The sequence below is a fragment of the Eschrichtius robustus genome, chromosome 10 (genome assembly GCF_028021215.1).
Source record: "Eschrichtius robustus isolate mEscRob2 chromosome 10, mEscRob2.pri, whole genome shotgun sequence".
NCBI lineage: Eukaryota > Metazoa > Chordata > Mammalia > Artiodactyla > Eschrichtiidae > Eschrichtius > Eschrichtius robustus.
In genome coordinates, this window is record NC_090833.1 from 96,470,139 (window position 1) to 96,498,024 (window position 27,886).

The 27,886-nt window shown below is 38.4% G+C and overlaps 1 protein-coding gene across 1 annotated transcript in view; it reads left to right on the top strand.

Moving 5' to 3' along the window:
* Positions 1-27,886, top strand: part of LOC137769941 (contactin-associated protein-like 3) — a 170,709-nt gene that overhangs the window by 93,459 nt on the left and 49,364 nt on the right. The window contains exons 10-13 of the mRNA XM_068552128.1: positions 6,464-6,570; positions 9,759-9,878; positions 20,347-20,544; positions 24,156-24,312. Of these exons, the coding sequence (XP_068408229.1) occupies positions 6,464-6,570; positions 9,759-9,878; positions 20,347-20,544; positions 24,156-24,312 (582 nt within the window). The remainder of the gene's footprint in view (positions 1-6,463; positions 6,571-9,758; positions 9,879-20,346; positions 20,545-24,155; positions 24,313-27,886) is intronic.

A 27,886-nucleotide genomic window follows, 5' to 3' on the forward strand; every position in this document is an offset into this window, starting at 1 on the left:
CAGCCAGCTCTGGCATCCTGAATCTTGGTATTGGGAGAGGGTTAGAGATGCTCTCTTGGAAGTAGAGCACATCCTCTCACCCATGGGAATGGCTTTTAGTGGGTCAGGAGGGTGGGAGGTCACAGCTCACTGCCAGTAGCCTGGTTGTCACTTCGGTTGCGAAGCTCACAGAAAGTTATATTAGTGCTTGGAGAATTCCATCACACCACGTGTGTAATCACAATATTTATCTCACATAAAGGTTGCCCCTTTGTGCATAAAGGTCTTTATTTCAAAAACAGAACAAAAAACCAACATATCTGTGTGTGTGTGTGTGTGTGTGTGACCAAAATAGAAAAATAAAATAAATTTCCACATCACATTTTTAAAAGATTTTCAGGTATCTGTGCCAGTCTATGGAGACATCTGTGGTATTAAGTTATCTTCTATAAAACTGAGGCTCATGGCAACTTTGTAAGTGGTTATAAACATAGCTATTGGCACTTTGGATGGCCTATATAGTCACTACTTGTAATTTTTTATGGTTCAACATCTAAAGACATATCCTTACTCTCCATTCTTCTTAATACTAAAAATATTCATTTTTTCTCAACCCTTTAGTCCATACCTACTAACTGCATGTCCAATGCACCATGAAATAGATTCACTTAAAAGTGCAGCAAAGCAGACACTCACACCTGGGCTGCCTTCGGGAGCTGGGCACTGTACACAGCCATCCACCCAGCCCACCACCCTGCCTGCCCAGAGCAAGTCCTAATGTGCTCACGTGAATCTGAGATTTATTATTAAAATGCAGCTAGCTTTATAACTTCTATCCATCGGGCACAGGGATTAATAATTCATGATACATACCAGCGTTCCTCACACTGCAAATGCTGAAAAGATGTTTGAAATCCTAGGGGTACTTAGGAAACTTTTCTGAGCCATATAAGGACTTGTGCATGATGCTCTGTCTTCCTGTGGCTCAGATGACACTTTATAGGGAAGGCAGCGCAGTCCTTTGGGACAAGGCTATGGGGAGGGGAGAGCAGTGAGGAGGGATCCTGTCTTACACCCTTTGGGTTTTGGACATTAGGATTTCATGTCCTGTGACTCAGGCTACATAGCTCTTTTCAGGTTCCTTTTAGGCTCAGGTGTTTGCTGTCTAGAGCACCCCCAGCCATGGATGGTGCTGATGGGGTCACTTTTCTCACTTCCACTGCCTTTGGCCCAACATTAATCTTCTAGATGCTAAATGTGACACTGTGCATCATACATCTTGGGGTTCTTTTTAATAGAAAATAACACATTTAGAAGAAAATTAATTACCACAAACTTTAAGTTCTTATTTATGAAAAAAAAAATCTTATCCCAAAACATTTCTAGGCAAACTATGATATTCTTTATCACAGAGCAGTCATTTTCACTGCGTTAAAAAGTATGGAATCTATTCTAGTATGATTTTAGAGAGTTCCAACGTGTCAAAATGAAAGGCATGAAGTTACTTTGTTCAAACGAGGGGTAAAGGGGATGGGCCCTGCTCGGGTCAAGCCACCCTTTCAGTCCAATGGGGTTCTTCGGTAACATGATCTGAAATGCCACCACTCCTAATAGTCTGTGACTTTGCTATAGACTGTCCTGTTCTTTGACTGTTGTAGTAATTTGCTGACTGTCAAGGTTTGGATGCCCCATCGTAAACCTCTCCAGAAAGATAAATAAGTCGGGCACCATTTATTCCACACGTGAATCCCAACTGGCCCAAGCTGATTTTGAAATTCACAGTCTTAAGGTTGACAAACTGTTCTGAAATTTGTCAGAAATTAAAAATAAGCAGATCCAGGAAAAATTTCAAAAAATCTATTATGTATCATTTTATTTCTTTTTAAAGTAAAAGTGAGTTTGCCTATTTCCAGTTCTTACTGACAGTTGAAATTTTTCCATATTTTTCCAAAGAAAACCAAAATAGTTCTTTGGTTAGATCTACTGGAATTTCAGTGTCTGGGAGTGTAATTTGTGCAGTATTAGAGGAGAAAAAAATATCATACAATAGCCAGATGCTCCCTTTCATCTTTTGTTTTTCCTACTTTCCTTTTAACGATGTTTGTTTTACCTTTTCTGATTTGCAGATAAGTGGCTGTTGGGGAGCCGACTGGGATGAAACAGGGGTGTACGTTGCTCTCTGGGCATTTCTACATGTTCATACTCTCCTGTTTTCTAAGCAGAGATCCTATCATTGGTGTGAATCTCTCTTTTTCTTAATACACTTTGTGGTAGTTTGTTATGGCAATAATAGAAAAATAATATAATATTTATATAAAATTATGTATAAATTTATAAATCTATACACACACATATTTTCTTTCTCTAAGGTGAGATTTTGAATACATTTTAGTTTTATATACTTGCCTGTATTAAGTCCCTCACAATGAACATTTTTTAATTAATACACTATTTTTTTTTAATATTTTGGGAACTGGTGGGTTTTTTTTTTTAAGTATTTATTTATTTATTTATTTATGGCTGTGTTGGGTCTTCGTTTCTGTGCGAGGGCTTTCTCTAGTTGCGGCGAGCGGGGGCCACTCTTCATCGCGGTGCGCGGGCCTCTCACTGTTGCGGCCTCTCTTGTTGCGGAGCGCAAGCTCCAGAGGCGCAGGCTCAGTAATTGTGGCTCACGGGCCCAGCTGCTCCGCGGCACGTGGGATCTTCCCAGACCAGGGCTCGAACCCGTGTCCCCTGCATTGGCAGGCAGATTCTCAACCACTGCGCCACCAGGAAAGCCCAATACACTTTATTTTTTAGAGCAGTTTTAGGTTTGCAGAAAGTATAGAGAGTTCCCCTTTATCTCCTCTCTTCCCAGTCTCCTCTCACACAGTTTCTGTATTATTAACATCTTGCATCAGTGTTGTACATTTATTACAATTGATGAACCGATATTGATACATTCTTATTAACCAAAGTTCCATAGTTTACAAGTTCACTCTTTGTGTTAAACAGTTCTATGGGGTTTTACAAATGCATAATGTTATGTCTTCACCATTACAGTATCGTACAGAATAGTTTCACGGCCCTAAAAATCTCCCATGCTTCACCTACTCAATCCCCCTCCCTTCCCCCAACCCCTGGCCTGGAAATCACTGATCTTTTTACTCTCTTCATAGTTTTGCCATTTCTAGGATGTCATATAATTGGAATTGTGCTCTACGTAGCCTTTCATTTTGTAATATGCATTTAAGGTTCTTCCATGTCCTTTGTGGCTGGACAGCTCATTTGTTTTTAGTGCTAAATAATATTCTGTACCACAAGTTCGTCCATTCACCTACTGAAGGACATCTTGGTTACTTCCAGGTTTTGGCAATTAACAAAGCTGCTGTAAACATTTACGTGCAGATTTTTGTGTGGAAGTAGGTTTTCAACTCATCGGAGTAAATACCAAGGAGTACAATTGCTGGATCATTTAGTAAGAAGATGTTTAGTTTTGTGAGATACTGCCAAACTGTCTTCCATTTTGCATTCCCACCAACAGTCAGTGAGAGTTTCTGTTGTTCCTCATCCCTGCCAGTATTTGGTGTTGTCAGTGTTTTGGATGTTTGCTATCCTAATAGGTCTGTAGTGTTATCTCATTGCTTTAATTTGCATTTCTCTACTGACATATGATGCTGGGAAGCTTTTTATATTTTTATTTGCAATCTTGATACCTTCTTTGGCCAGGTGTCTGTTCAGATCTTTTGCCCTGGGTTTTAATTGGTTATGTTCTTATTGTTGAATTTAAGAGTTCTTCCTATATTTTAGGTACCAATCCTTTGTTAGATATGTGTTTTGCAAAAGTTACCCATTAGTCTATAGCTAATCTTTTCATTCTCTTAGTGTCATTCATAGAAAAGAAGTTTTTAATTTTACTGAAGTCCGAATTATCATTTTTTTCTTTTGTGGACTGTATCTGAAAAGTCATTGCCAAACCAAGGTCACCTAGATCTTCTCCTATGTTATATTCTGAGAGTTTAACTGTTTTGCATTTTACATTTTAAAATTCTAAGATCTAGTTTGAGTTCATTTTTGAGAAAGATGTAAAGTCTGTGTTTTTATTATTATTTTTTGTGCATGTGGAGACCCAGTTGTTCCAGCAGTTATTTGTTGAAAAGACTGTCCTTTCTCCAGGGAGTTGCCTTTGCTTCTTTGTTAAAGATGAGTTGACTATTTTTGTGTGAGTCTGTTTCTGGGCTTTCTAGTCTGTGCCATTAATCTATTTGTTCTTTTGCCAGTGCCGCACTGTCTTGATTTCTGTAGCTTTGTAAGTCTTGAAGTTGGGTAGTGTTATTAGTCCTTTGACTTTTTTCTTCTTCAATATTTTGTTGGGTGTTTTGCCTTTTCATATAAACTTTAGGATCAGTTTGTTGATATCCACGAAATTACCTGCAGGGATTTTGACTGAGATTCCCTTGAATCTATAGATCAAATTGGGAATAACTGAAATCTTGCCAATTTTGAGTCTTACTATCCATGAACATGGAATATCTCCACTTATTTAGATTTTCTTTGTTATACTTCATCAGAGTTTTGTAACTTTTCTCATATAGATCTTGTACATGTTTTGTTAGATTTATGTCTAAGTATTCTATTTTTTTGCATAATGCTGTGTTGTGTTTTTCATTTTAAATTTCAATTGTTCATTGTTCATTTATAAGAAAGAATCCTGCAGCTTTGCTATCATCACTTATTAGTTTCAGAAGTTTTTTGTTGATTATTTGAGATTTTCCACATAGACAGTCATGTCATCTGTGAACAAAGATGGTTTTATTTCTTCTTTCCCAATCTTTGTACCTTTTATTCCTTTTCTTGTCTTATTGCATTAGCTAAGACTTCCAGTATGATGTTTGAATAAGAGTGGTGAGGGCAAATCTTTGCTTTGTTCCCATACTTAGAGGAAAGCATCTAGTTTCTCACCATTAAATATAATGTTGCTGTAGGGTTTTGGAGGTTTTGTTTGTTTGTTTGTTTAATCAAGTTGAGGAAGTTCCTCTCTATTACTAGTTTGCCAAGGTTTTTTGTTTGGTTGGTTTTATTTTTATTTTATCGTGAATCAGTGTTAGATTTTGTCAAATACTTCTTCTGCATCTATTTATGTGACCAAATTGTTTTTCTTCTTTAGCCTGTTTATGTGATAGGTTATAATAATTTTCAAATTATTTTTTTCAAATTTTGGAGCAGACTTGCATACCTGGAATAAATTCCACCCAGTTATGTTGTGTATATTTTTTATACATTTTTAGATTCAATTTGCTATTATTTTGTTGAGAATAGCACTTATTTTTGATAATGAAAAAATTAAGTAACATTCTTGCAATTAAAAATTTTAATCTTATAAACAAACATTAAACTCTCACTTTCAGTTTCAAAAAGTGAGATGTAACAACGTCCATGAGATATAAGTGGTTATCTGGTTTACCTGAGTGATTTTGTGGTTTATTCAATTAAGTGGGGGAAAAAATAACAATAAATCCCGTAGTCTTAAGTGATCTCTAAATCTAATTCCTAGAGGCATCATCAGTCTGATCTAAAGTACATGACATTCAGAACCCCTGGCACTGTGATGCTATATGGATAAAGAGTTTCTTCTTTTTCCTGACTTCCTTCCTTCTATTTAAAATGTTTCCTTATGTACTAAGTCAACATGGTAACATATTACAATGTGGTATACATATGTCAGTTAGCTTTGGCTGTGCAATAAATTATCTTTAAAACTTACTAGCTGAAAACAACAACTGTTTGTTTATCTCACAATTCTGTATTTGCTGCTGGGCTCTCTCTCATGCATCTGTGGTTGCCTGGGGGATCAGCTGGCAGCTGGTTGACTTATAATCCCGTCAGTCACTTGTCCTGTGGTTTGAACCTACAGGGGTGACTAGACAACCTGAACAAGCCCAGGTTTCTTCATGTGGTTGTGCTTTCAGGGTTCAAAACTCAATAAGAGTGCAAGCCCACTGCCCAAGCACTTTTCTAGCCTCTGCTGTGTTAGTTTGCTAATGCCTCATTGATCCAAGCAGGTCATATGCCCAACCCAGATTCAAGGTGAAGTAAGCTATACTTTTTGATGGAAGTATCTATAGGTCACACTGCAGGGACATGGAAGCAGGGATGGGAAATGTGCTGTCTATGGCCATTGCAAGCAATTTATATCCCTGTCATGTATGAAATTAATCTTGCCTTATTTGTGAAAAAGCAAACACATTTTCTGATGTAATGAGATGTGTAAAAAATTTGTCTGTCACAAATACATGACAGTTGGTAGCATCTAATGGATTTTTTAGTCTATGATTGATATTACATTTGGAAACCTTGATGACAGACACAACAATTTTTGTTCATGTTGAAATTTTTCTGGTCAAGTCACTGTTTTTATCTGTCTTTCATTACAACATATTAATATTAAGATACACACTTATCATGACCAAGTGTGGGAAATAGTGCTGTGTCTGTCTTCTTCTAGGTGTTTGCCCAGCTATTGTGAACATGGGGGTGAATGTTCCCAGTCCTGGGACACCTTCTCCTGCAACTGTGCACACACTGGTTACACCGGTGCAACCTGCCATTCCTGTAAGCCTCACACTTCATTCATTCTCCTTTCTGTTCTGATTGCCATGTAGTTCTATTTTTCTTTCCATTATTTTGTGTATATGTGTGTGTGTGTAACCATGTGCTAGAAAGCAACAACAAAAAATAATTATTTTAGACACTAATTTTTGTCTGGTTTATTTTTAATCAAATTTATTTCCTATTGATGATAAGGCAGCTAACAGAAATACATATATCATAGGATAGAAAAAAATAGTAGGCAAAGGAAAATAAGTATAGGAAAATAAAATATAGTCAAAGTATAAATTAAATCTAGAACTCATGATATTATATCTTGTTCTCTTCCTCGAGCAGAATCCAATTTTAGTTCTCAAGTCCTGTCTGCCTAAGTAAAAAGCATGAGTTAGTAGAGTCTCGATATTTATAAAATTAAACAAGAAAAGTCTCAGAAGAAGTGCAGGATGGGAGCTAACGTGGTAGGGCTTCTAGACATCAGTGACAAGCCAGGCAAATGCTCAGGTCCGTTGCAATCTTGATGTTCTCTGATGATGATGGTGGTGGTGATGATGATGATGATGGAACTTACTGGAACTTACCATGTACTTGCACGATTCTAGTTCTGTGCATGTTTCAACTCCTTTAGTCCTCAGAACAACTCTAGGAGGTAAATGTATTTTTATCTACATTTTACACCTGAGGAACGAGAGAGGCTAGGTTGTTTACCCAAGGTCACATTCTCCATCTCCTCTCAGTGTTGTTTCTTCTGTCTAGAACACCAGTCTCTTTTCTGAAGAATTATTCTTTCAACTTTAAAGCTAACAAAACTTTAGTGACCGCTAATCTATTAGCTTATGACAGAGCCTCTGAAATGCCCTTGGTCTTCTAATTATTGGCTCTTGTATATGTTTTTCTTTTAGTTTTTCCCTATTTGTGTGTCACTGCTGATATTTCTGAACCCCTTCTCTGGTAGCACCCCTCTCTCTGGGTCTTTAGAGAGAGAGAGCATGATATGAAAATTCACAGATCTCACCATGTTCAGTCCCTCCTACTGGGAGAATACATTGCACTTTTAAAAACTTCCCTGTGAATTATTTAATTTTATTTCCACATATGGGAGAAAAGCAAGAGTTTGGACTGACATAAATTTGTCTTTATGGGAAGTGAATCCCAGCGAGGCAGGCATCGGTGTTGGGATGAGAGCCCTGGGTCCTCAGCCCTGAAGGTTCCACAGAGGAGCTCAAAGCATCTTAGAAGACAAAGGGAGGTGACTTATGCCCTAAACATCCCATAAGTTCAACCAGAGCAATTCCAGTTGCAACTCTATTTACTGTACTAGTGCCAGGTGAGAATTTCCCTGGGTAACTCTTCATTTGAAAAGAGCTGGACATCTGGGAAACTTGAGGCTAAGTGACTTGGCCAAGTCACAGTTAGGAATGGGGTGATCTCTTCCTTAGAGTGTCCTCCATCATACTTAGCAAGGTGTCTTCTATGAAGCAGATATCTGCTGAATATTAATAAGTAAGAAATATGGCTAAAATGCTATCAGTAACTGTGATCTAAACATCATTCTAAACAACTCTGATTTTAAAACTAACATATATATATATATCTGTTATATATATGTAGGGTGTTTCATTTGTGCCCCATGATTTGGTCTAATAACTGAATTGACTTTATTGGGATCATCTAACTGGTAAGCTACATGAAGATGAGATATTGCCAAATCAAAATAAATGATCACGAGACCATTATTTTTGGGTCTAAGTGCACAATTAATACATGTGTACATTCGTGTTTAAAGCAAGCTTTCTCCTAGTCATTCCTCCTCTAGTCTTGTTTCCTAGGCAATTCCAGCCCGAACCCAAACACAAACACTGCTATCAATTTTCGTGTATCCCTCTGGACACTTTTCTAGGTGGTGATGAGCATATGTATTTATAGAAATGTAAACATGAGCAGCCAAAATGCATGCATGGTGGAAAAGCAATCCATATTGTCTCTGTGTCCATCAGTGTAGATGGTAGTAGCCGTGACATTGATTTGGGACAATCTGATACATTTGACACTTGGCCATGTTTAACAAAAGGATGTTTACCTTTGTAAAACCTCTGGACAAAAAGCATTCCCTTCATGTTCTTTTACTTTGAGATGAGAGAAAAACAACCCCTCGATCTCTCCCTGGGTTTTTGTTGATTATTTGAAATAGGCAAAGTTAGAAGTGTAGATAATCCAGTCATTGTAGGATGGCATAAAGCCATATCCTACTCGGATCGCTCCATTTTGTGGATCTTGCCTAACCACCACCTGAGTCTGTCTGTGTGGATGCCAAATCTGATTGTTAGAGCTGGCTTAAAGATCCAGTCCATCACTCTGCCAGAATCAGTGCTGCACTTCTGTCTCAGCAGCCATTAGCGGCTTTTCGGGTTTTCAAAGGGTTTTTCCTGTCAAGGCAGCGAGTGATGCACACTGGAGATGTTACTTGGTTGATCACTCACTTAAATGTCTTCTGAGTCTTAACTGAGTCCATCATCTGCAGATGCTAATCACTTGCCTTGTACACAGCGAAACATTTATTGTACATGTAGAAAATTCAATTATGAATTAAGATAAATTGAAACTATACAGAGATATTTCATAGATATTATATATATTTCTTAGAATTTCAATTTTCTTGAATTATTTGCAAAGCATTTAAGGATGTTTCTTTTTAAAGCAAACTTTAAAAACTGAATGAAGAAGAGTTGCTGATTTGTGAAATTCATCTCATGGAAAAAAATGCATTTCACATGTAAATTGTTTTAAGTAAACAAAGGGTATAATTAGAGTAATTTATGAAATAACATGATTATTTAGATAAAAGCAGATGATTTAGGGAGATTAAGCCAATGCACTTCAGGTGCTTAGGTATTATGAAACAAAAAAGAATTAGACAAGAGTAAATCCAGTTACCACAATTTTGAAAAGAATCCTGTGTTTCTAGAACATACAGGATTCAGATCCACATGTCCCACAGTGATACCTCCTAAAATCTTTCACTCTGTGCTTCAGAATCTTCACTCTATCTGATTGAAACAGGGAAACACTCCTCTAAAGAAAACGTCCCTGAGAGCAATGCAGAATGAGTGTCACTGGGGAAAGTATCACTTAATTCACAACATGGAGGGATCCATCCCACTGTAGCTCCTGTCTGAGACCCGTGTTCTTTGCAGCTCTCTACGAGCAGTCATGTGAAGCCCACAGGCACAGAGGAAGCTCTTCAGGGCTCTACTATATCGACTCAGATGGAAGTGGCCCGCTGGGACCATCCCTTGTATATTGCAACATGACAGGTATGCTAATAAGCCTTTTTTATGACAGTTAAACTCATGTAAATACTTGCTGTGCATGAAAAACCCAGATGGGGAAAGTAGAGTTTACCTACTGGCAGCTTTATGTAGATGTGTATTTTGATTGTAATTGTAATATGATTGCTCAGAAGTATTAAACATAATGTTCTAAAATAGTTAAGAGGTGGCAATTAAACGTTATGTTCTTTCTTTGTGCAAAATTAACAATAACTCTTTGCTTATTAATCTGAAACAAAAAAGGATAAACTTTATTTCTTAGTTCATGTCAATAAATGCCAAAGACTTAGGAGAATATTCACTTTTCAAATTTATGAAAACATCCATTTGTATACTTTTGAATCTGTAATCACATGAGTTTATCTAGGAGATAATAAATGTTTCTAAAGTGTATATACTTCAAGTAATAATATTATTCTTGTGCAACTGTATAAATAATATTTTATTTTCCTTCGAAACCTAATTATATGTTAAAGGACTTGTTTACGACATATTGTTTATGATGCCTTTAATTCTTTGAAACTTTAATTTCACATCTCCGCCTAAAGCATAGGACCACAAAGGACCAAAGCATCCACTTTAATGAATGACAGCTGCCCTGATGGAATTGATACAAATTCTTTATACCTCTTCTGCACCTGTATCTATGTGTGTCTGTACCCATAACTTTTCCACCATGCTCGCATAACATTTTACCAATAAAAAGAGGACAAACCTCCAAGAAAACTTTCTATTACTCTAGCTGTGTAGACCTAACAGGTACTTCAACAACCACAGAATTGGACTCTGCAAATTCTGAGCTAATGATCAGAAAAAAATCAACTATAGATGGTTCTAAGGCAACTATAACTTAGTTATAATTTTGTTCTTCTGTTATTATGGCTACATGTCACCCTTACAGGGTTGCAATTCTCACAAGGAGGGAATTATTTATGGGTGAATTTATGATGATGCTTTGTGAGTAGCTTACAATCCTGGTGTGGTTTTTTACCTACTACCATTTCATACATGAAACAAAATCTGAGCATTTTGGCAGTGGTTAATCATATGATTAGATCAGAATTCAGTCAAATATATCTTCCAGTCCCAAAACTACCCCCAAAGTTGGTACAGAAAATGCAAGAACTACCTAGTGCAGGGCATTGCACTAGGTGTGAGTATGGCTCTTTTGGGCTTTGGGGTAAACATTTTATCATAAATACTGACCAAAATATTGCAGTGTGATGACAGAGTTAAATACATTGGCTTACCTTTACTGAAAAATGTGTGATCAGTGAAATATGTTAGGAAACAGCCCAGGGGATCATTCTAGATATACTGCACTCCAGTGGTTTACAACAGGCCTTCAAGTGATTTCAATTCCTGCTTTGATTTTCTTTCATTACCATGGCTCAAGCGAATGCCAAGAACAAAGAAAGCTAAATAAGGTTGCTAGCATCCCAATAAAACATTTCCCTTTATCAATTAAGTTCTTAATTATCACAGAATAGTCTAGGGCATGTTAAAGATTTTCATACATTTTATCATGGGTTAATTCTATGAGCAGAGTTCCATACACACTGAAAAATTCCAAGATTCTAGAAAGGTGGAAATAATCCCAACTGGCACATTCCAAAATGAATGAAGTTTCAATGACTGAAGCTATTTTGTTAATAGTTAACTATTGGCAGGCTGAGGTCAAGTTTATAAGGAAAGGTATTTGCTGCGAAGAGGAATAACCGAGAGATGAGGGCCCGATCTTCTGCAGTTTATGGTTGTAATAAAAGAAAGATATTTTAGTCATGCTAGTGAACACGCGGTCTAGGCTTTCCCCATGAAGCTTTAGTTGTGCATATTTATAAAGCCCCTTTGGAATGTGTAACTATCTCAAAGGTGTTTTGTTTTAATGCTAATTTGATACCATAGCTGATGTATTTTGATTCGCTGCAATTGCTGTTACCTTTTCAGAGCGAACCTTGGCCCCTACCACCAGAGACAAGAGTAGTTACCATCAAAATGCAAAGAGCCAGTAAAAACAGATGCCCAGCTTTTGATTTCAGGTAACTTAGAATAATACCTGATGATATACAAGCAGGTTTTTCTTACATTAGAGATGAGAAAGAACCTCTAAATAAGGGAGGGAAAAGGCGAAATCTACTGATTAACCCTCCTGGTCGGTTTAGACACACGATGGCCTTGAAAACTGTCTGCTGAGGATGTGAATCATTTCCTTCCCCGGGTGACCTGAAGAAACGTCCAAGTAAAGGCACAAAACTGAAGAGCTGCAAAAAAGCTTCTGACAACATTGAACACATGTGTACTCAGCGCCTGTCCCGAGCCAGGCACGGCTGTGGCCACAGCAGGGAGTGAATCTGAACACCTCCCTCCCCTGGTGGGGGGTGCTTTCTGGGGTGGGGAGCCAGATCATTGACAGAAGCGAATCAAATACTTGGCATGTTGGAAGGTAGCAGGTGTTGTGAAGAAGAACAAAGCAGGGAACAGGGTCACAGACTGTAGAAGGATGGGTTACAGTTTTAAATAGAGGGATCAAGAAAGGACTCAGTTGGAAAGTGACATTTGTGCCAACCACATCAAAGAAGCGACCCTGAGAAAACCTGAGGTGGAGCCTTCAAGGGGAGGGAGGAGGCAAGTGCCGAAGGCCTGCAGCCATGGGGAGCTGGCATGTGGGACAGACTCAGGTGGAAGGACTAGAACGTGGCCTTTCCTCAAGTCACGTGGCTGGAAAGGGGCTGGTGCAGGATTCACACCAGCTGTGCTGTTTGGGCCTTTAACCATCACGGTGCACCAAGAGGAAGCAAGGAGACTAGTTAGGACGTTGCTCTAGTAATTGAGCCAGGATGGTGGTGGTGGGTAGCAGGCTGGGAGCAGAGGAGGAGGAGGAGAGAAATGTTGAGTTAGAGCCCGTGGACTAACCGATGGAGAGAAAGAGAGGCATCAAGCAGGGCTCCTGTATTTGGATCCGAGCCCTGGAAAGAAGGTGCAGGTATTATTCACAGAGACGGAGAATTCTTGGGAAGGACCATGTTTGTAAGGGAAGACCAGGATTCCAGTTGTGAATAGGTGAGGTTTGGGTTGCCTATTGGTCATTTAGTTAGATAGTGGAGATCTGTTGGTTATAAAACAAGTGTAATGTATCTTCTTGAAGCCTACTGGGTGGTTATAACATCCTTGGCAATACAACCTTTTAAAAGTATAATTTGGAGTGTGACTTTACAAATTAATTTAACCTGACCAGAGGGCTCCTGTTTGCTTTACTGTCACTATCCAGCAGGATAGAGCTTCTCCGGGTCCCTACGTGTTTGTTCCCCAAGGGGAAGCTCTGCTTTCCACAGCCAGATTCTGCGGGGCCGTATCCCAGGAGAGGCTGTATTATTATTAAGCTTCTCTAGAGATGCTTATGTGCACATGGGTTTAGAAAGCACTGTCGTGTAGCTGAGGATCTTTGGTTTTAGCGGGCACAGGCTACTCTATCGTCCGAAAAATTAAAATGGAAAGGGAACAAAGGGCATCACAGAATGGAGAAATAAAACCAATGCAGATGTAAAATTTTGGTGCTGCTACTCATTTCACGGTCCGAGCAATTATCCTGTTGTTCGTATTTATATAGGTTGCTGTGGGTGAGTTTAATGATCCATCACTGAATCCCTGTGGCTCTGATGCATCCACAAATGCAACAGGAATGGTTCACATATATTAAGATAAAGTATGAGACATTAATTCTCTAAATTAAATATCTTCTAAACTCTCTAACGTAATCTTGGAAACTTTTAAGAGCTGTAAGATGTGTATGTGTGTGTATGTGTTTGTGTAGGGATTCATGAAAATTATTGCTAATAATTTAATGATTTATATTGATGTGTAAATGTCTATTATTAAAGCATACTTAATAACTATATATCTTCATATTACATTGCAAATGAACAAACATGACATAGAGATTATTGTATCACAATGCATTTTGAGTAATTAAAGGTTTTTAGAGAAGTTTATAGTTGCCTAGCTCTCATGTAAAACTCCTGAAATTAGTATATTCTTGTTCTATGTGAAAAGATCAATGTCGTAAGGGTTCCATAATTATGACTGAGATGGAACATCAAATGGATCATGAGACACACACACATACCCAAGATGGAGAGCAGGAGTTAACTACTTCAGTGACGATTTCCAAATACTATTAAATACCAAGGATTTTTATTAAACTCAACACCGTAAGGAAAGCAATGTGCTGAAGACAGAGAAACACACAGGCCAGTCCAAAGACCAGTGACTACCTCCAGCAGCTAGACAACAAAATATTTAATGAAAAATTTTTTAAAGCCAGATTTTTCCTGGGGAAAATCCAAGGAATGAACCAAAGTTACATCTAAATGGTCCTCACTGCCCAGGGGTCATATGAGGTGCCCCCTGACAAATCTGCTTATTGATAGAGGAAGATCTTAGGGTCCTGATTCTGTTCTTCTAACCTGGAAATATGTCCACTATGAAAAATTTGCCTTCTCCATGATGCTGTGATGCCTGTGGACAATTAAACACCCTCTAATTATTAAAAAACAAGTACTAACACTTGGAAAAATATACAAAAAACAGAATTCTAAACCAATGGTTAAGATTATATCCTTGGAATAAAGATGCAGATGTAGAGCATGGACTTGAGGACACAGGGAGGGGGAAGGGGAAGCTGGGACGAAGTGAGAAAGTGGCATGGACATATATACACTACCAAATGTAAAATAGATAGCTAGTGGGAAGCAGCCGCATAGCACAGGGAGATCAGCTCGGTGCCTTGTGACCACCTAGAGGGGTGGGGTAGGGAGGGTGGGAGGGAGATGCAAGAGGGAAGAGATATGGGGATATATGTAAATGTATAGCTGATTCACTTTGTTATACAGCAGAAACTAACACACCATTGTAAAGCAATTATACTCCAATAAAGATGTTAAATAAATAAATAAATAAACTTCAACTTGCCTAAAAAAAAAATCAGATTTCATAATGAAAAAAAAAAATTATATCCTTGGTAATAGCCTTCAAAAATGTAGTACTAGGACACACTCTGCATGTATTTTTTAGTACCTTTAGTACAGAGACAACCAAAACAAGACAAAATAGTAAGCTATTTTGAATGGACTGCTTGTGCAATTTGTTGACGGACCTGTTCCCTTTCTAAACAGAAGAAACAAAACATAACTTCTTTGATGGCAAGATGAGGAAGGCCAATGGCTCTACTCACTGAGAGAGATAGAACTGTTTGTGCCCACCCTAAACCCAGGGTAGTTGTTTGCTATTTTCATAGTTGTGAGGTTCAGAAACTGCTTCTCAGACCTTGCATTGTGAGAATGATCGTCACAGAAAGAAGATAGGTTGCAGTCAGAGCAGTGATTCAACGTTCAGTCCATAAAAATCACCTGGAGGCTTGATGAACAAGCTGAGGGCTGGGTCTATGGCATCCCTGCCCATTGCGCCTTCGGATCTTGATTTATTGACTCAACAAGTTAATAATCCAGATTTTTTTACTCATTATTATTGCTGAGTCACTTGCCTTTATGCAAACCAAGCAATTGTGTTTCTTTTCTTTTTTTTTTAATTGAGGCATAGTTGATTTACAATGTTGTGTTAGTTTCAGGTGTACAGCAAAGTGATTTAGTAATACATACATATATATCTATTTTTTCAGATTTTTTTTCCCTTATAGGTTATTACAAAATATTGAGTATAGTTCCCTGTGCTATATAGTAGGTCCTTGTTGGTTATCTATTTTATATATAGTAGAGCGTAAATGTTGAATCTAAAAAAAATGATACAAATGATCTTATGTACAAAACAGAAATAGACCCGCAGACATAGAAAACAAACTTATGGTTACCAAAGGGGAAGAGGGGGGGATAAATCAGGAGTTTGGGGTTAAAATATACACAATTGTGTTTCTTAAACATCCTTTTCCCTGTGTCAAAAATTGTGTCAGGCCTCCAGCACTGTGGTTTAGCAAAGGGCAGTCAGCCCAACTGCTTTACACATAACTCATGTCATTTTTTTAAAAGCCCTCTATAGAATGGGTATTGATTCATACACCATGAACCTGCATCTCTTTTATCCTGGCTTTTGCCTAGGAAGAACCCTTCCTGCCCCCACTGGGGGTACATTCTCTGGCCGGCCTCCTGCAGCTTGTAAAGGTAGTTCCTAAAACAGGCAGCCTAGTGTGGTTGGCAATGCAGAGTTTCTAGAGCAGGTCCTGTCACTGTGCCCAAAGGGAAAAAAGACAAATGCTTCAGGAAAGTTTATTTTCCTGCTTTTCTGTCAGCCACACAGTCTGCCCTGGCCTTATGGGTGGACAAAGTGAATGGTCTTGATGAACAATAAACATACAGATGTTCAGAGAGCAGTTAGGCCAGCAGCATGCTTGGTTCATTGCCTTAGCATTCAAAGGCGGCTAGACAATAGCGTTCAGTCTTTAGATGCTGCCTGGTCCACTTTCCCCATTTACCAAATATGGAATTGGAGGCTCAGAGGATTTTTTTGACTTTTCCAAGACCATCGATTGTAACCCATATCTCTTATTGACCATGACCCTGTACTCTGTCCATATCTAATTTTATAAGTGCATATATAATGTACTCTCTGAGGAAATTACTTTGCTCTTGTGCTGTGTGGTAGGCTGATAAACAAGGGAAAGCACTAATAATATCTCCCAGTAACTGAGCTCTTGGGAGGTTTCAGGCACGGGGCCAAGCACACATACATGTTGCCTCAAGACAATATATGTCGTGTTGAGTAAGTGTCAGTTCATGTTAAATAGCAGATGCCTACCCTTATGAATGAGCAGACACACAAAATTGTATTCAGTGTGACCTAGTAAGTGAAAAGATCACCCTCTGAAATCCTAGGGAAGAAGGCTGTGAAGTAGCTGCATTCCCTTGAGGATATCCAGTTGTATCTTATAGCATTTTCTTGTGTTCAGAATATTAAAATAAATCATGAAAAGCCTCAAGGCCCCAGATCTGTGGCAGCCCTTATGAGGGTCTTCATACAAATAGTGATCAAGAGGGCCCACAGGTGTGGAGCTGGGATGAGTGCCACCTCCGGGCCCTCCCAGGGCCTGGAGACTGTCTGCTTAGAGCTGTCGTCTCTCCCCTTCAATAAAACACACACACCAGTTATCCTTGGCTTTGACAAACAGATGACATGGCAGGGCCCAGGGCCTCTGAGATCTAGGGCAGGGCCAGGTGAGAGCTGACCATTGTCTTCCTCAGGGCACCCATTGGACATTCAGAGCAGCGCAGTTGGCCATTCCCAGCACTATGGGCACATAAATGCCCAGGATCCAGTTCTATTTTCTTCTGGAGTTTTTTCATTGGAAATATAGTAGAGGGCTCAGATGGGTAAGGCACTCTGGGAAGGTTACAGAGCTCAGCACTCTTTGAAAACTTTACCTACTCAGAAAGCTCAGCGACTCACGCTGGGTTGCTTAGAAATGTGTGGCAAAGTTACATAGTTTTGTGAAGTTGGGCACGTGAGTTTTTCTAGACTCCCATTTCCCTTATCTGTGTGGCCAGAAGGTTGGGCTGGATAAAAGGTTGTAACAGTGTTTCTCTCTGGATAGTAACACAGGGGGAGAAATTCTGAGAAGGCTGTTGTGGGTCTCTTTTGTAATATTCAGATTATTTTTGTGGATCCAGGAATGGCTGCTAGTGTTTACATCAGTCTGTCCTTATTTATCATCCTGAGTGCATCTTCTTGACCAGCTTTATCTGGAGATAGATGTGACAAGTTAAATCATTTGGCATACTGCCTTCCCAGTCTTCTCAGAATGTGTACCCTCTTCCCATCAGAAGAAACAGAGGCAGCTGGCCTCATTTCCAAAGAGGTGGTGTTTGGACACAAATTGGACTTCATTTCAGGCATCTGTGGGAGAAGGGATTTTTGCCTTTACTTTCCTCGTGGTCAATTTCCAGATCATGAGCGATGGTCCCACAAAGTATAAAGGCATCATATTTTTCGTGAAGTCTTTTTTTCTCAGGGAGATTGAGATAAGCATAGCAGATATGCTTTCAATGTGTGTTTACCTGAATCTGTGGAATAAAGATCTGGTTCTTTTTCCATCCAACCACTTGTTTTGCTATGAAAGACTCCTTGTATAGTTCAGAGGTCTATTATGAAGTGTAGGAAGCGTTGCCAATTGCAAAGTGGATCTAAGTTGGCAAAACAAACAGAAGGAGGAGGATGTCATATGATATGGTAAGTCAATGTCATTATTTATATCCTGCTTACAAAACCAAACCAGCAAGTTAACTTGGCTGCAGGTTCATTTGTCCGAGCAAACGGTCAACCAGGTGCCACCAATGGTCACCCTGCTCCTGTGCAGAGGAAAGGCTCCAGTGAGTTGGATGAACACGTTCTGATAGGGTCTAATTCAACAATAGTTCAAAATTCCTGTGTAAATTTGACCACTATTAAAATTAATTACCTCAGATCCAAACTTATGCTTCAGACTACCGTGAATAACAGCTAAGTATTTTTCCATCATGCTGGTCACTTAAATTCCTTAGTCTGTCTCCTCGTGCTTGAAGGCTAAGATTATGTGTCATGTCAAAAGGTTCCTTTCTACTCATAGTTTTGAAATAATATGTTGTGGAATATTAGGGAAACATAATGTGTCTTTGTTGGGGTCTTTTAAATAATATTTCTAGAAAGGGCAACCATTTAAAGTATTTTTTCAGAAGGGCAGTTTTGAGGTTCTTTTCAACCTTTCCCTTCTCTCCACTTCAAAAGATTTCTATTATTACACCTTAGCCATGCAAGACCATAAATTTATCATACTGACCACTAGCCTGTATGAACTATTCAGGCACATCATTTTTCTTCGTGCCCTAAGCCATGAAAAGAAATGACACAGTGGCATGGGAACTGATGAACTCCTAAGCCTAACACAGTCTTCTGCATGGCTCCCTGTACCCTCATTTCATTTGATGGAAGAAACCCTGAGGGTGAATGGGAGTAGGTAATTACCAAAAATAATGCCAGACGCATTTAAGTAATTTTCCAGGAAAATGTTGAAATATAAAATGTCTAGTGAAAACATGATTAAGGGAGAAACACAATCTATGGATTTCAAGTTGCCATAGGAACACACACAGCGCCCTTTAGTGAGCAGAGAGGCAGGTGATCTGTTAAGTCTTTTTTCCTAATTGAATATAAAACTGCATTAGTCATGCTGACTCACAGTTTGTTCCTTTTCTTGCTAGCTTTTGCATATTTTGTGATGTTCTTTTCCATAGGCTTTGAATCGGAGGTTTTTCCATGGCCCTTAGCGTTCTTTTCCCTGGATCTCTGGATGTATTTGATGTGTTAAGGGTTTGCAAACTCCAGCATGGCTGTAGGTTTTTCCCAGACCCAAACTCTCAGGGCAGGAAAGGAGCTGGGGACCCCTCACTGAGTTCCATTCAGCATTGTTTTGATTTTTGAACCTTGCTCATGTATTAGCTATTAAAAAATAATAAAAAATAAACTCCACAAGACTGTTTCCTGCCCTTGTAATATGGCAAGTTTGTGTGGATACTGATCATTTTATCAAATACATATTACAGAGGAAGTTATATGATATGACATTATAAATATAGTTGAATTAAGGCAGCTTGAACTCAGCCTTTTAGCCACTGAGCCATGGGCCTTTTATACTGTGGGAGCTTCTATACATTCATGGTGGGAGGTTATTTTGGGGAAGATAAAAGAAGTCAAGGTGTTTTTCTTCTGTTGTAAATATTGTGGAATGTGCATTGTTTTTTAAATCTCTTTGAAAAATATAGGTAATCAATGTAACAGAAATATGCCAGAATTTTCCAGCAGGCATTCATGTAGCTATGGTTACTGCTAGGAATTGTTATATTAGATACCCCAAGGCACTGTGTCTTTTAGTGCTGGCCATTGAACAAGTTGCTGACACACTATTAGTCAATTTTTGTCAAAAATACTTATTTTCCATTATTTTGCATGATCAAAATAATGGTTTTGTGGGCTGCTTGTTCCTCAAATGTGTCTTTTACACATTTCTTTGATTATCAGAGGAAAAGACGCTCAGTGAGATGAGGAATATGCTTGTTAAAAACGTAAGTACATACGCGATAATCTTTCGCTTTCCTCTTATAGTAATGGAAAGACAAAAATAAAAGCCAAAAAGTTCTGTTTATAACTTTGAGTGTTATAATACAGAATTTAAAAAATTGACCCCCTGACAATGTTGACTATAGTAATGGTAATGCAAATTTCAATAAAGAGAATCCCTACTGTTAATATTTTAAGAATTCCACTCGCTGATTCCGATGTCAAAGAGATCTGAGTGCTCCAAAAATAAAAACCTTAATTCAGATAAAAGATGCTTCTGATTTCCATATTTATGTTTAATGATTCCATTCTCATCACAGTCTCCTTTCTCCCTCCCAACCCCTCTTCTGCCCACCAGACACTGCATGGACCTCAGTGCAGCACAATGGCTCCCACTTGGTTAGTGTCAAAAGCTCGAATGGAGAAAGCCCCCATCCTGTGTTTTTCAAGTACACAGCCAGCATGGACCAGCTCCAGGCCATAATTGACGATGCGGACCACTGCCAACAGAAGCTGACTTTCCACTGCAAGAAGTCAAGGCTTTCAACTCCCCATGGTGAGTAATCAGAGTAATCAGACATTGTGGGCTGTTGTCCCCACAGGTCACAATGGCCTGCCAGAGATGCATGAGAATCTGTGCCCATAGTGCCCGGATCACATCTGAAGTGACAGGGATACTCTTCTTTGGAGCTAAGACCAAGGTCTTTGCTCAAGGCCAGGAATGATCTGAAGTTTCTCCCTAGACTCAACTGGGCAACTGAGCAGTCAAAGCCTCCTGCGGAGGCCCCTGGAATGCTCGGTGCTCATCTGCCACGAAGGGCAGGGACATGTTAATTCTGTTTTATCTTGGGAAGGATCGCTAACAACAACATGGCTTAGTTATCTGGAGGTGATTATCCCATGAGATTCTTTTTCATAGACAATGCAATTAGTGTCTGGGCTAATTGTTAATTAGGGAACAATGTTGGTATCAATGGCTCTTTCACACAACGTAAGTGCTAATAGTTTATTTCTCATATCTTTTTGTCTTTTGAAAATTCTTATTTTTAGTTTTATATTTTCTTCCTTTGAAAAATCCCATTTCGTTGGAATGTGCAACCTCACTGCCTTCATGAAACTGCTCGGTTTTCTGGAGGCTGGCCTGCCCCTTCTCTGGTTAGGCATCTGGGGAGTGGAATGAGTAGGGGGCAGTAGGCAGGTCCTCTGAGTTCAAGCTCTTCGGACTTAGACAAGTCCCTGCCACTCAGCAACTATGGGACTCAGGAAATCATTTTCTCTTTTTTGAGTCTTCAGAGCTAAGACACTAACCTTGCCAGAACTTAATTGCACCACGTCTATAAATGGCATGAAGTAAATGCTATTTATTTGCATCTCTCCAGTTTATTGAATTTATAGTTAGTGCTAGTGGGTTTAGTAGTTACTGTTAGTTGATTGATGCCAAATAGATCACCGAGCTAAAATTGTATGTCCCCAGAAGAATGAGAAAGCTGCCTCCAGGGGAGTAAATTATTGTTATGGGTTGTCTAACCAGGGAAAACAAGGCAAAGACAGAGTAGTGTTGGAACCAACCACTAACAAAGTCATAAAACAAAACCACCCAGTGAGTCATGGAGCAAACTCATACAAACTAGCAGATGGTCTATTCCAGAACCTGGACATGACCCAGATCAGCAAAGGATTCCCGCCTGGAGGGCCAGTGTCTGCCTATTGATTTGCATGTGGTTGCTCAATTGTTAGCCCTTCGATATGTTAATAAATATATAAAACAGCAACAGCAGCAACAAAAACAAATATTTCAACAAGTATTTAATTGGGGCTAGGGGGGAAAGATGGAAAGAGAAAAGACTTATAAACTTAATAAACACCTGCTAAAAAAAACAAAATAAGGGACTTCATTAACTATACATGCTCAAGTTATTTGTATTTCTTATATGCTGCTACTGGAGGATTGTTAGTACAAACTTAATTTAAACAAATTCACTACAGACCTATATATTTCCAGAAGTGCTTAATTAAGGTTGAGTTGAGGCAGGCAAATAGTGTAGCCCAATACACCTTAAAATTGTTGCACTAATTTGCTCGGTATTATCAATAGACACAAATGGGTGTGCAGAGCTTTGATTCTACTCTTGTGCGGAAGGAGTGAAAACAACAAAGCCTGGGTCCCTCATTAGAAGGTTGCAGTGTGAAAACAGTACAAGGGGACTGCAATGTGGGGAACAAGTAGCTTAGGAACTTTCTAGGGTAGGTTGGGGAATGTCAGTCAAAATTCAGTTTTCTCTCAAGAATTTTCCACTGTTCGAATTCTCAGAAGTTATCAGGAGACTGAGGTGGTGGTAATCTTGAGAGGAGATATAGCAAGTCTGGGGCCTCAGTGCAGCAGCTCTTGTGTAGGTTTTGTTTTCCAACAGGGCCAGGGAGGGGCAGAGGGCCTAGGATCTTGCTAGGGTTCTGAAACATGTTTCCTTCAGCATCTTTAAGGTCTCTGTGTTACATATAGTTTCAGGGGATATGATTACAGGTGGCTAAAGAGGAAGTTGTATGACAGTTAAGTGTTGACTCTAGGAAACCATTTGGTTACCATACTATGAATGCTTAAGGTCATTGAGGATTGTAGCTGTGGCTGGAGAGAAGGACAGTGAACTACGGGCTAAAATAATTGAGGAAGTGGAGCCGTGCACCCTGGTCATTGATATCTCTCCTATTCCTTTTCATTTCAGCCTCTAATTCTTCTTCATATTATGCCTAATTATTTCTTATGCAAATTCTTTAAGTTACTCAAAGGAATCTTGAATGGAGCCACATGCATTTTGTACCTTTAAAAACACTTAATGGTTTTCACTTTAGAGAGAAAAATGTAAACACACAGTAACACATTGGCATATAATGATTTCTCTGCTCTTCAAATTGATGAAAGAGGATGTTGAATAATTACATTTTTAAGATGGAATTTTGAAAAATATCTATTAAGTACCTATTAAATAATACATTAAAAAGATATTCCACCCCCTAAAGATAAGTTTTCAACACATTAAAAAAAAAAAGATGGTTGATATTGATTTCTTGGCACACATGGCACCCACTGGGCCTGCAGTGCGTGGTAATGAATGCAGTCCATGTGTTTACCAGCTGAGAGGTTGTCAGCAGAAGCAGAAGTCTCATTGAACAGGGAGCCGTAATGAGCAGTGGCGATTGTAAGTTAGGGAGAAGTTGTTTCAGATTCTTAGTGGGGGCGTGATGGGGACAATTTAAGAGATTGAAAGAGCACATGAAAATGGAAGGGCATCTTTGCAGAATTGATGTCACTTCCGTTTCCCCTCCTGCCCTGATTCTCTGTTTACTAGGGACTCTTTCCCCTCCACCCTCCCGTGTGCGCCCTCTTTCCTGATCATCCTGCCCCAGGTGTACTGTAATCCCACACTGGGGCTTCAGCAGCATCTTTAGTGTAAATGAGCAGTCCTGCAGAGCGGAGGCAGCCTCTGGCCCTGTCAATTATACGTTGCACTGAGGAGGGGAATGTGCTGAAGAACTGGGTGTAGTTGTCTCGGACTTGCTCAAGCCGAAGACACCTCAGGCATGAAGAAGGCTTATCAGTGCCATTTCTTTAGTTTCCAAATACAGAGCAACCCATTCAGTGTAAGAAGAAGCACGTCTCCAAGAAACTTTTAGGACATGCTAGGAAGTACATGTCTTAAACACATGCCAGTGTTTTTAGCTAATAAATAAAGTGAAAGAAATCCATATTTTGCATAATAACAGTAAACGTTTTAATGGCATTTTAGGCTCTCAGATTTTAGATTCAGTGTGTAAATTACTGTGGTTTTTATTTTGATGACAATTCTTTCTTGAATGTTATTTCCAAAGAAATTATGTAAGTGGAGTCCTCAAGAGAAGTTTGTAAATATCGTGCCAGAATGAGTTAGGGACTACGTGCTCATTTTCTGATAAAAGAAAAAAATTTGGTGACAACGTAAGTTTTGACATTAAAATATATTTTTTTAAACAGTTGGGAGTCCTCTTAAAAATGATCCTATTGCAGAGTTAAAATATGCTTACTTCTAAAATAGTCTCTCTATGTTTTAAATAGAGGGAAGTAAAGGAACTATATTGGGGAGGCAGGTAGTGGGGGGCAAAGTAGGTGTCACCTTTCTCATACTTGTCTTTCAGATGGAACCCCAGTGAGCTGGTGGGTTGGAAGAACCAATGAAACACACACTTACTGGGGAGGTTCTCTGCCTGATGCTCAAAAATGTACTTGTGGATTAGAGGGAAACTGCATTGATTCTCAATATTACTGCAACTGTGATGCTGACCGGAATGAATGGTGATTTCCATATAATTTCCCTGTGCAAACTGTAATTTTTTTATTGCTTAAACTATGTACCTTAGGCAGACATTGGACACAACAGCATAATAAAGAGAAAAAATTAAAGTATTCCCTAGCAAGTTAAAAGTATAAGCTTTGATGTGTATGATATCATTAATCTGAAGCCTAAAATATTAGGTAGCTATTTTTGTTTACTTGTGAGTAACTAATCATGTCCATTTTATTTTTCTAGTAAGACAAAATAGGAATTAATGTTTCCCATTCACTGAAAGTGAAATATCTGACTTCTTAAAGTTAAGTTAAACCAGTTAATAAGATGACCACCCCTTGGCTGACCCAGGGCTGTTTGCTGACCTTCCTAATTTCCAGTTTCGTTTTCTTAAATGGCCACACAGGGGAAACCAGACAAGGCCTTGAGTCCATGAAAGGGGATATACAGAATACAAAACTCTCCATGCAACTGGAGGTCTCAGAAGGCTGCAAACCCAAAGAAAAGGTAGACAAGGACGAATCTTCCAGTAGGCACTCTGGGTAGAAAAAACTAGCTCCCTGAAAACTCATGTCTACAGACTTGCCCTCACACAGATTTGGAGCCCAAATTTATATAACTTGGATGGTCCTCAAATTAAGTTAACATAGCCACAGGTTGGCAGCACCACTGGCTCATCATAGGATTACATGAGATTCTCACTGGAGGCCTGCCCTCCCCCTTCACACAGACCTCAAAGGATTCCCACAGATAAAATGCCACCAAACATGAGCTCACAATCCAGGGTTATACAACACCAGAGGACAGATGTGGGAGGCAGAAGAAACTGCTAAGTGTAGATGAGATGCCTAAAAGTCTCAGATCATGGATGCATTCAAAACATAAGATAAAATAAATATGTGAGCTGCTTGAAAAATCAAAACTGGAATTGAAACATGAGAAAGTGATCAGATCCTATTAACAAAGATGATTGTGATTTGCAAAAGAATATTAGCCAATGATAATATTTACCCAATTTAAGATTTGTTGGATCAGATATTAGACACAAGTGATCAGAAAATTGGTGAAATGGAAAATATGTGTAAATAAATGACACAGAACAGATAGAACAGAGAGAAGCAAAATGGGATCGAGAAAAGCAGTGACATGGAGGACTCATGTGGAGAAGGTTGAAAATGTGTCTGATTAAAGTTTCAGAAGAGAAGATTTGAGATAATTAAGAAGAGGCAATATTCAAATAGCAGAAAAATGTCCAGATTTGAGAAAACGTTAGAATACCAAGCAGGATAAATAAAAGTAGATCCATATCTAGACACACCATGGTGAAATCAAAGAACACCAAAGAGATTGTTAAAAGGAGCAGAGATGAAAGCAAGACTCTTAAAGGAAGGACAGCCAGCCAGCAGACCTCCCCTGAACAGCCCAGGACCCAGCCCACAGAGGGTGGGGCACACCCCTCACAGGGCAGAAGTGAAATAACTGTCAAACTCCCAGTGTTTACCCAGCTGATATATTAAAAAGTGGAATAAAATTAAAATCCAGACAAACAGACACTGAAGAAATTTACCACTAGCAGACTCCACAAGAGGGATTTTTAAGAATGTTTTCAGAATGAAAGAAAGTGATCTTATAAGGAAGGTTCCAGAGGCAGGAGGAAATATTGAGGAAAAAAAATTGTAAACTCAAAGGTTAAAAACTAAAAGAAGAAAATACTAGACACTGATAACATGTAACTATATGTATGGATTTGAAACATGAGAAAGCAGTCAGATCCTGTTAACAGAGATGATTGTGGTTTACAAAAGAACTAAAAGAATGTTTAGAAATAAAAATATTATTGAAATTTAAAACTTGTTTTGTAAATATTTATTAGAATTAAATTGCTTAAAGTTTATGTCTTAAAATTTGTGTAGCCTCTAAAGAATAGAAACAAAGCATGTAATATTAAAATCAGTAGAGGGAAGAAAGAAAAAATGGGATTTTAAAAACTTAGTTAATACAAAAGAAGATAGAAAGTGAGACTTTAAAAAAAGAGAAAGCAACAAGTACAAGATAAAAACTGTGTGAGTAATCATGCACAATAAATGTGACAAAAATAACCATTTAAATCCAGATGTCATATTGAATTAAAAACAAATATATCTTGTTTGTAAACCTAGGCATATTGAAAGCAAAATGCCAAAAAAAAAAATTACCAGGCAAATATACGAAAAAGTAAGTAAAGTTTTAAGGTTTAATGTGGACAAAGATCACTATTACTATAAGATATTGCTTAATTTCACTATAAAAAACCAACAATGCTAATAAACTTGTATGTTTCTAATAAAAATGACTCAGAAAGTATACAGCAAAAAATTGACAAAACTGAATGAAGAAATTTACAAATCAACCATGATAAGAAGAGGTTTAAATGTACATCTGTTTGTAATTGGTAATCAAATGAACAAAAATTAGTAAGATAGAATATTTTCAAATGAAATTAACAACTTGATTTGTTGGGAACATAAAATTGTAGAATACATAATTTTCTCAAGCACATGTACTGCGTTTTTGCAAACTGATTTTCCCAATATTCCATAAAGCAAAACTCAAAAAATTTTACAGTAGTTGTTATCCTATGGGCAGTTTCTCTGATTACAATGCAATTAGGTGAGAAATGAATAATAGAAAGATAAAAAAATATACATGAGGCAATTCAAAACCACAATTGGAAAGACTGGAAACAAGGAAATAAAGATACATTACTCATAGAAAATATGGTTGTCAACAAAGAAAACCTAAGAACATACAGAAATATTATTGAAATTAATGAGAGTTTGGTAAGGCTACTTACTGAACCTTAGAATAACTGGATTCTTATCAAAAATGTGTTACTATAAGAAAATATAAAAACCACTAGCAAAAGGAACAAAAGGGTATAGTACCTTGGAATAAAGATAACAAAAATATGCAAGACTTTTATAAAAAAGACATCATAAAACTTTATTATGAAAATACAAGAAGACCTAAATCAGTGGAGACATCACACCACTGCCATGAATAGGAAAACTAAGCATCTCTCCTCCAAATAATTTTCTTGATTCCATTTAATTCCAAACAAATGCAAAACATTTGTTTATTTTGGGGGTAGTGACAAACTGGTTCTAAAATTTATTTGGAAAAGAATGGTACATGAATAGCTAAGACGATTCTGAAAATGGAAACAATGTGGGGAGACCAGCCCTACAAGACGTGAATAAGTCTTACGATGCCGCAGTAATTAATACAGTGTGAGTTTGCCAAAGGGATGAGCCAGTAGAACAGCTAACCCCAAAAGAGAGCCTGGGAGCTTTCAAAATGTGTAATTCTGGGTGATGAAAATTATGCTGTCGCCAGTCCCTCTTTCTCCCCAGCAATTATAAAACTTAAAGTTGACCCAGTGCTTCTCCCCTGCACCTTTCCCAACAACTCAAAGTAGTCAAAGCTCCATTATACCTCAAAAAAGTCTACTGAAAAACAAACAAACAAAAAAAAACCCAGAAGAATTTCTAGAGCATTAGAAACTAAAACCAAAAAAGGTGGATTTGGAAGTTCTCTTACTGA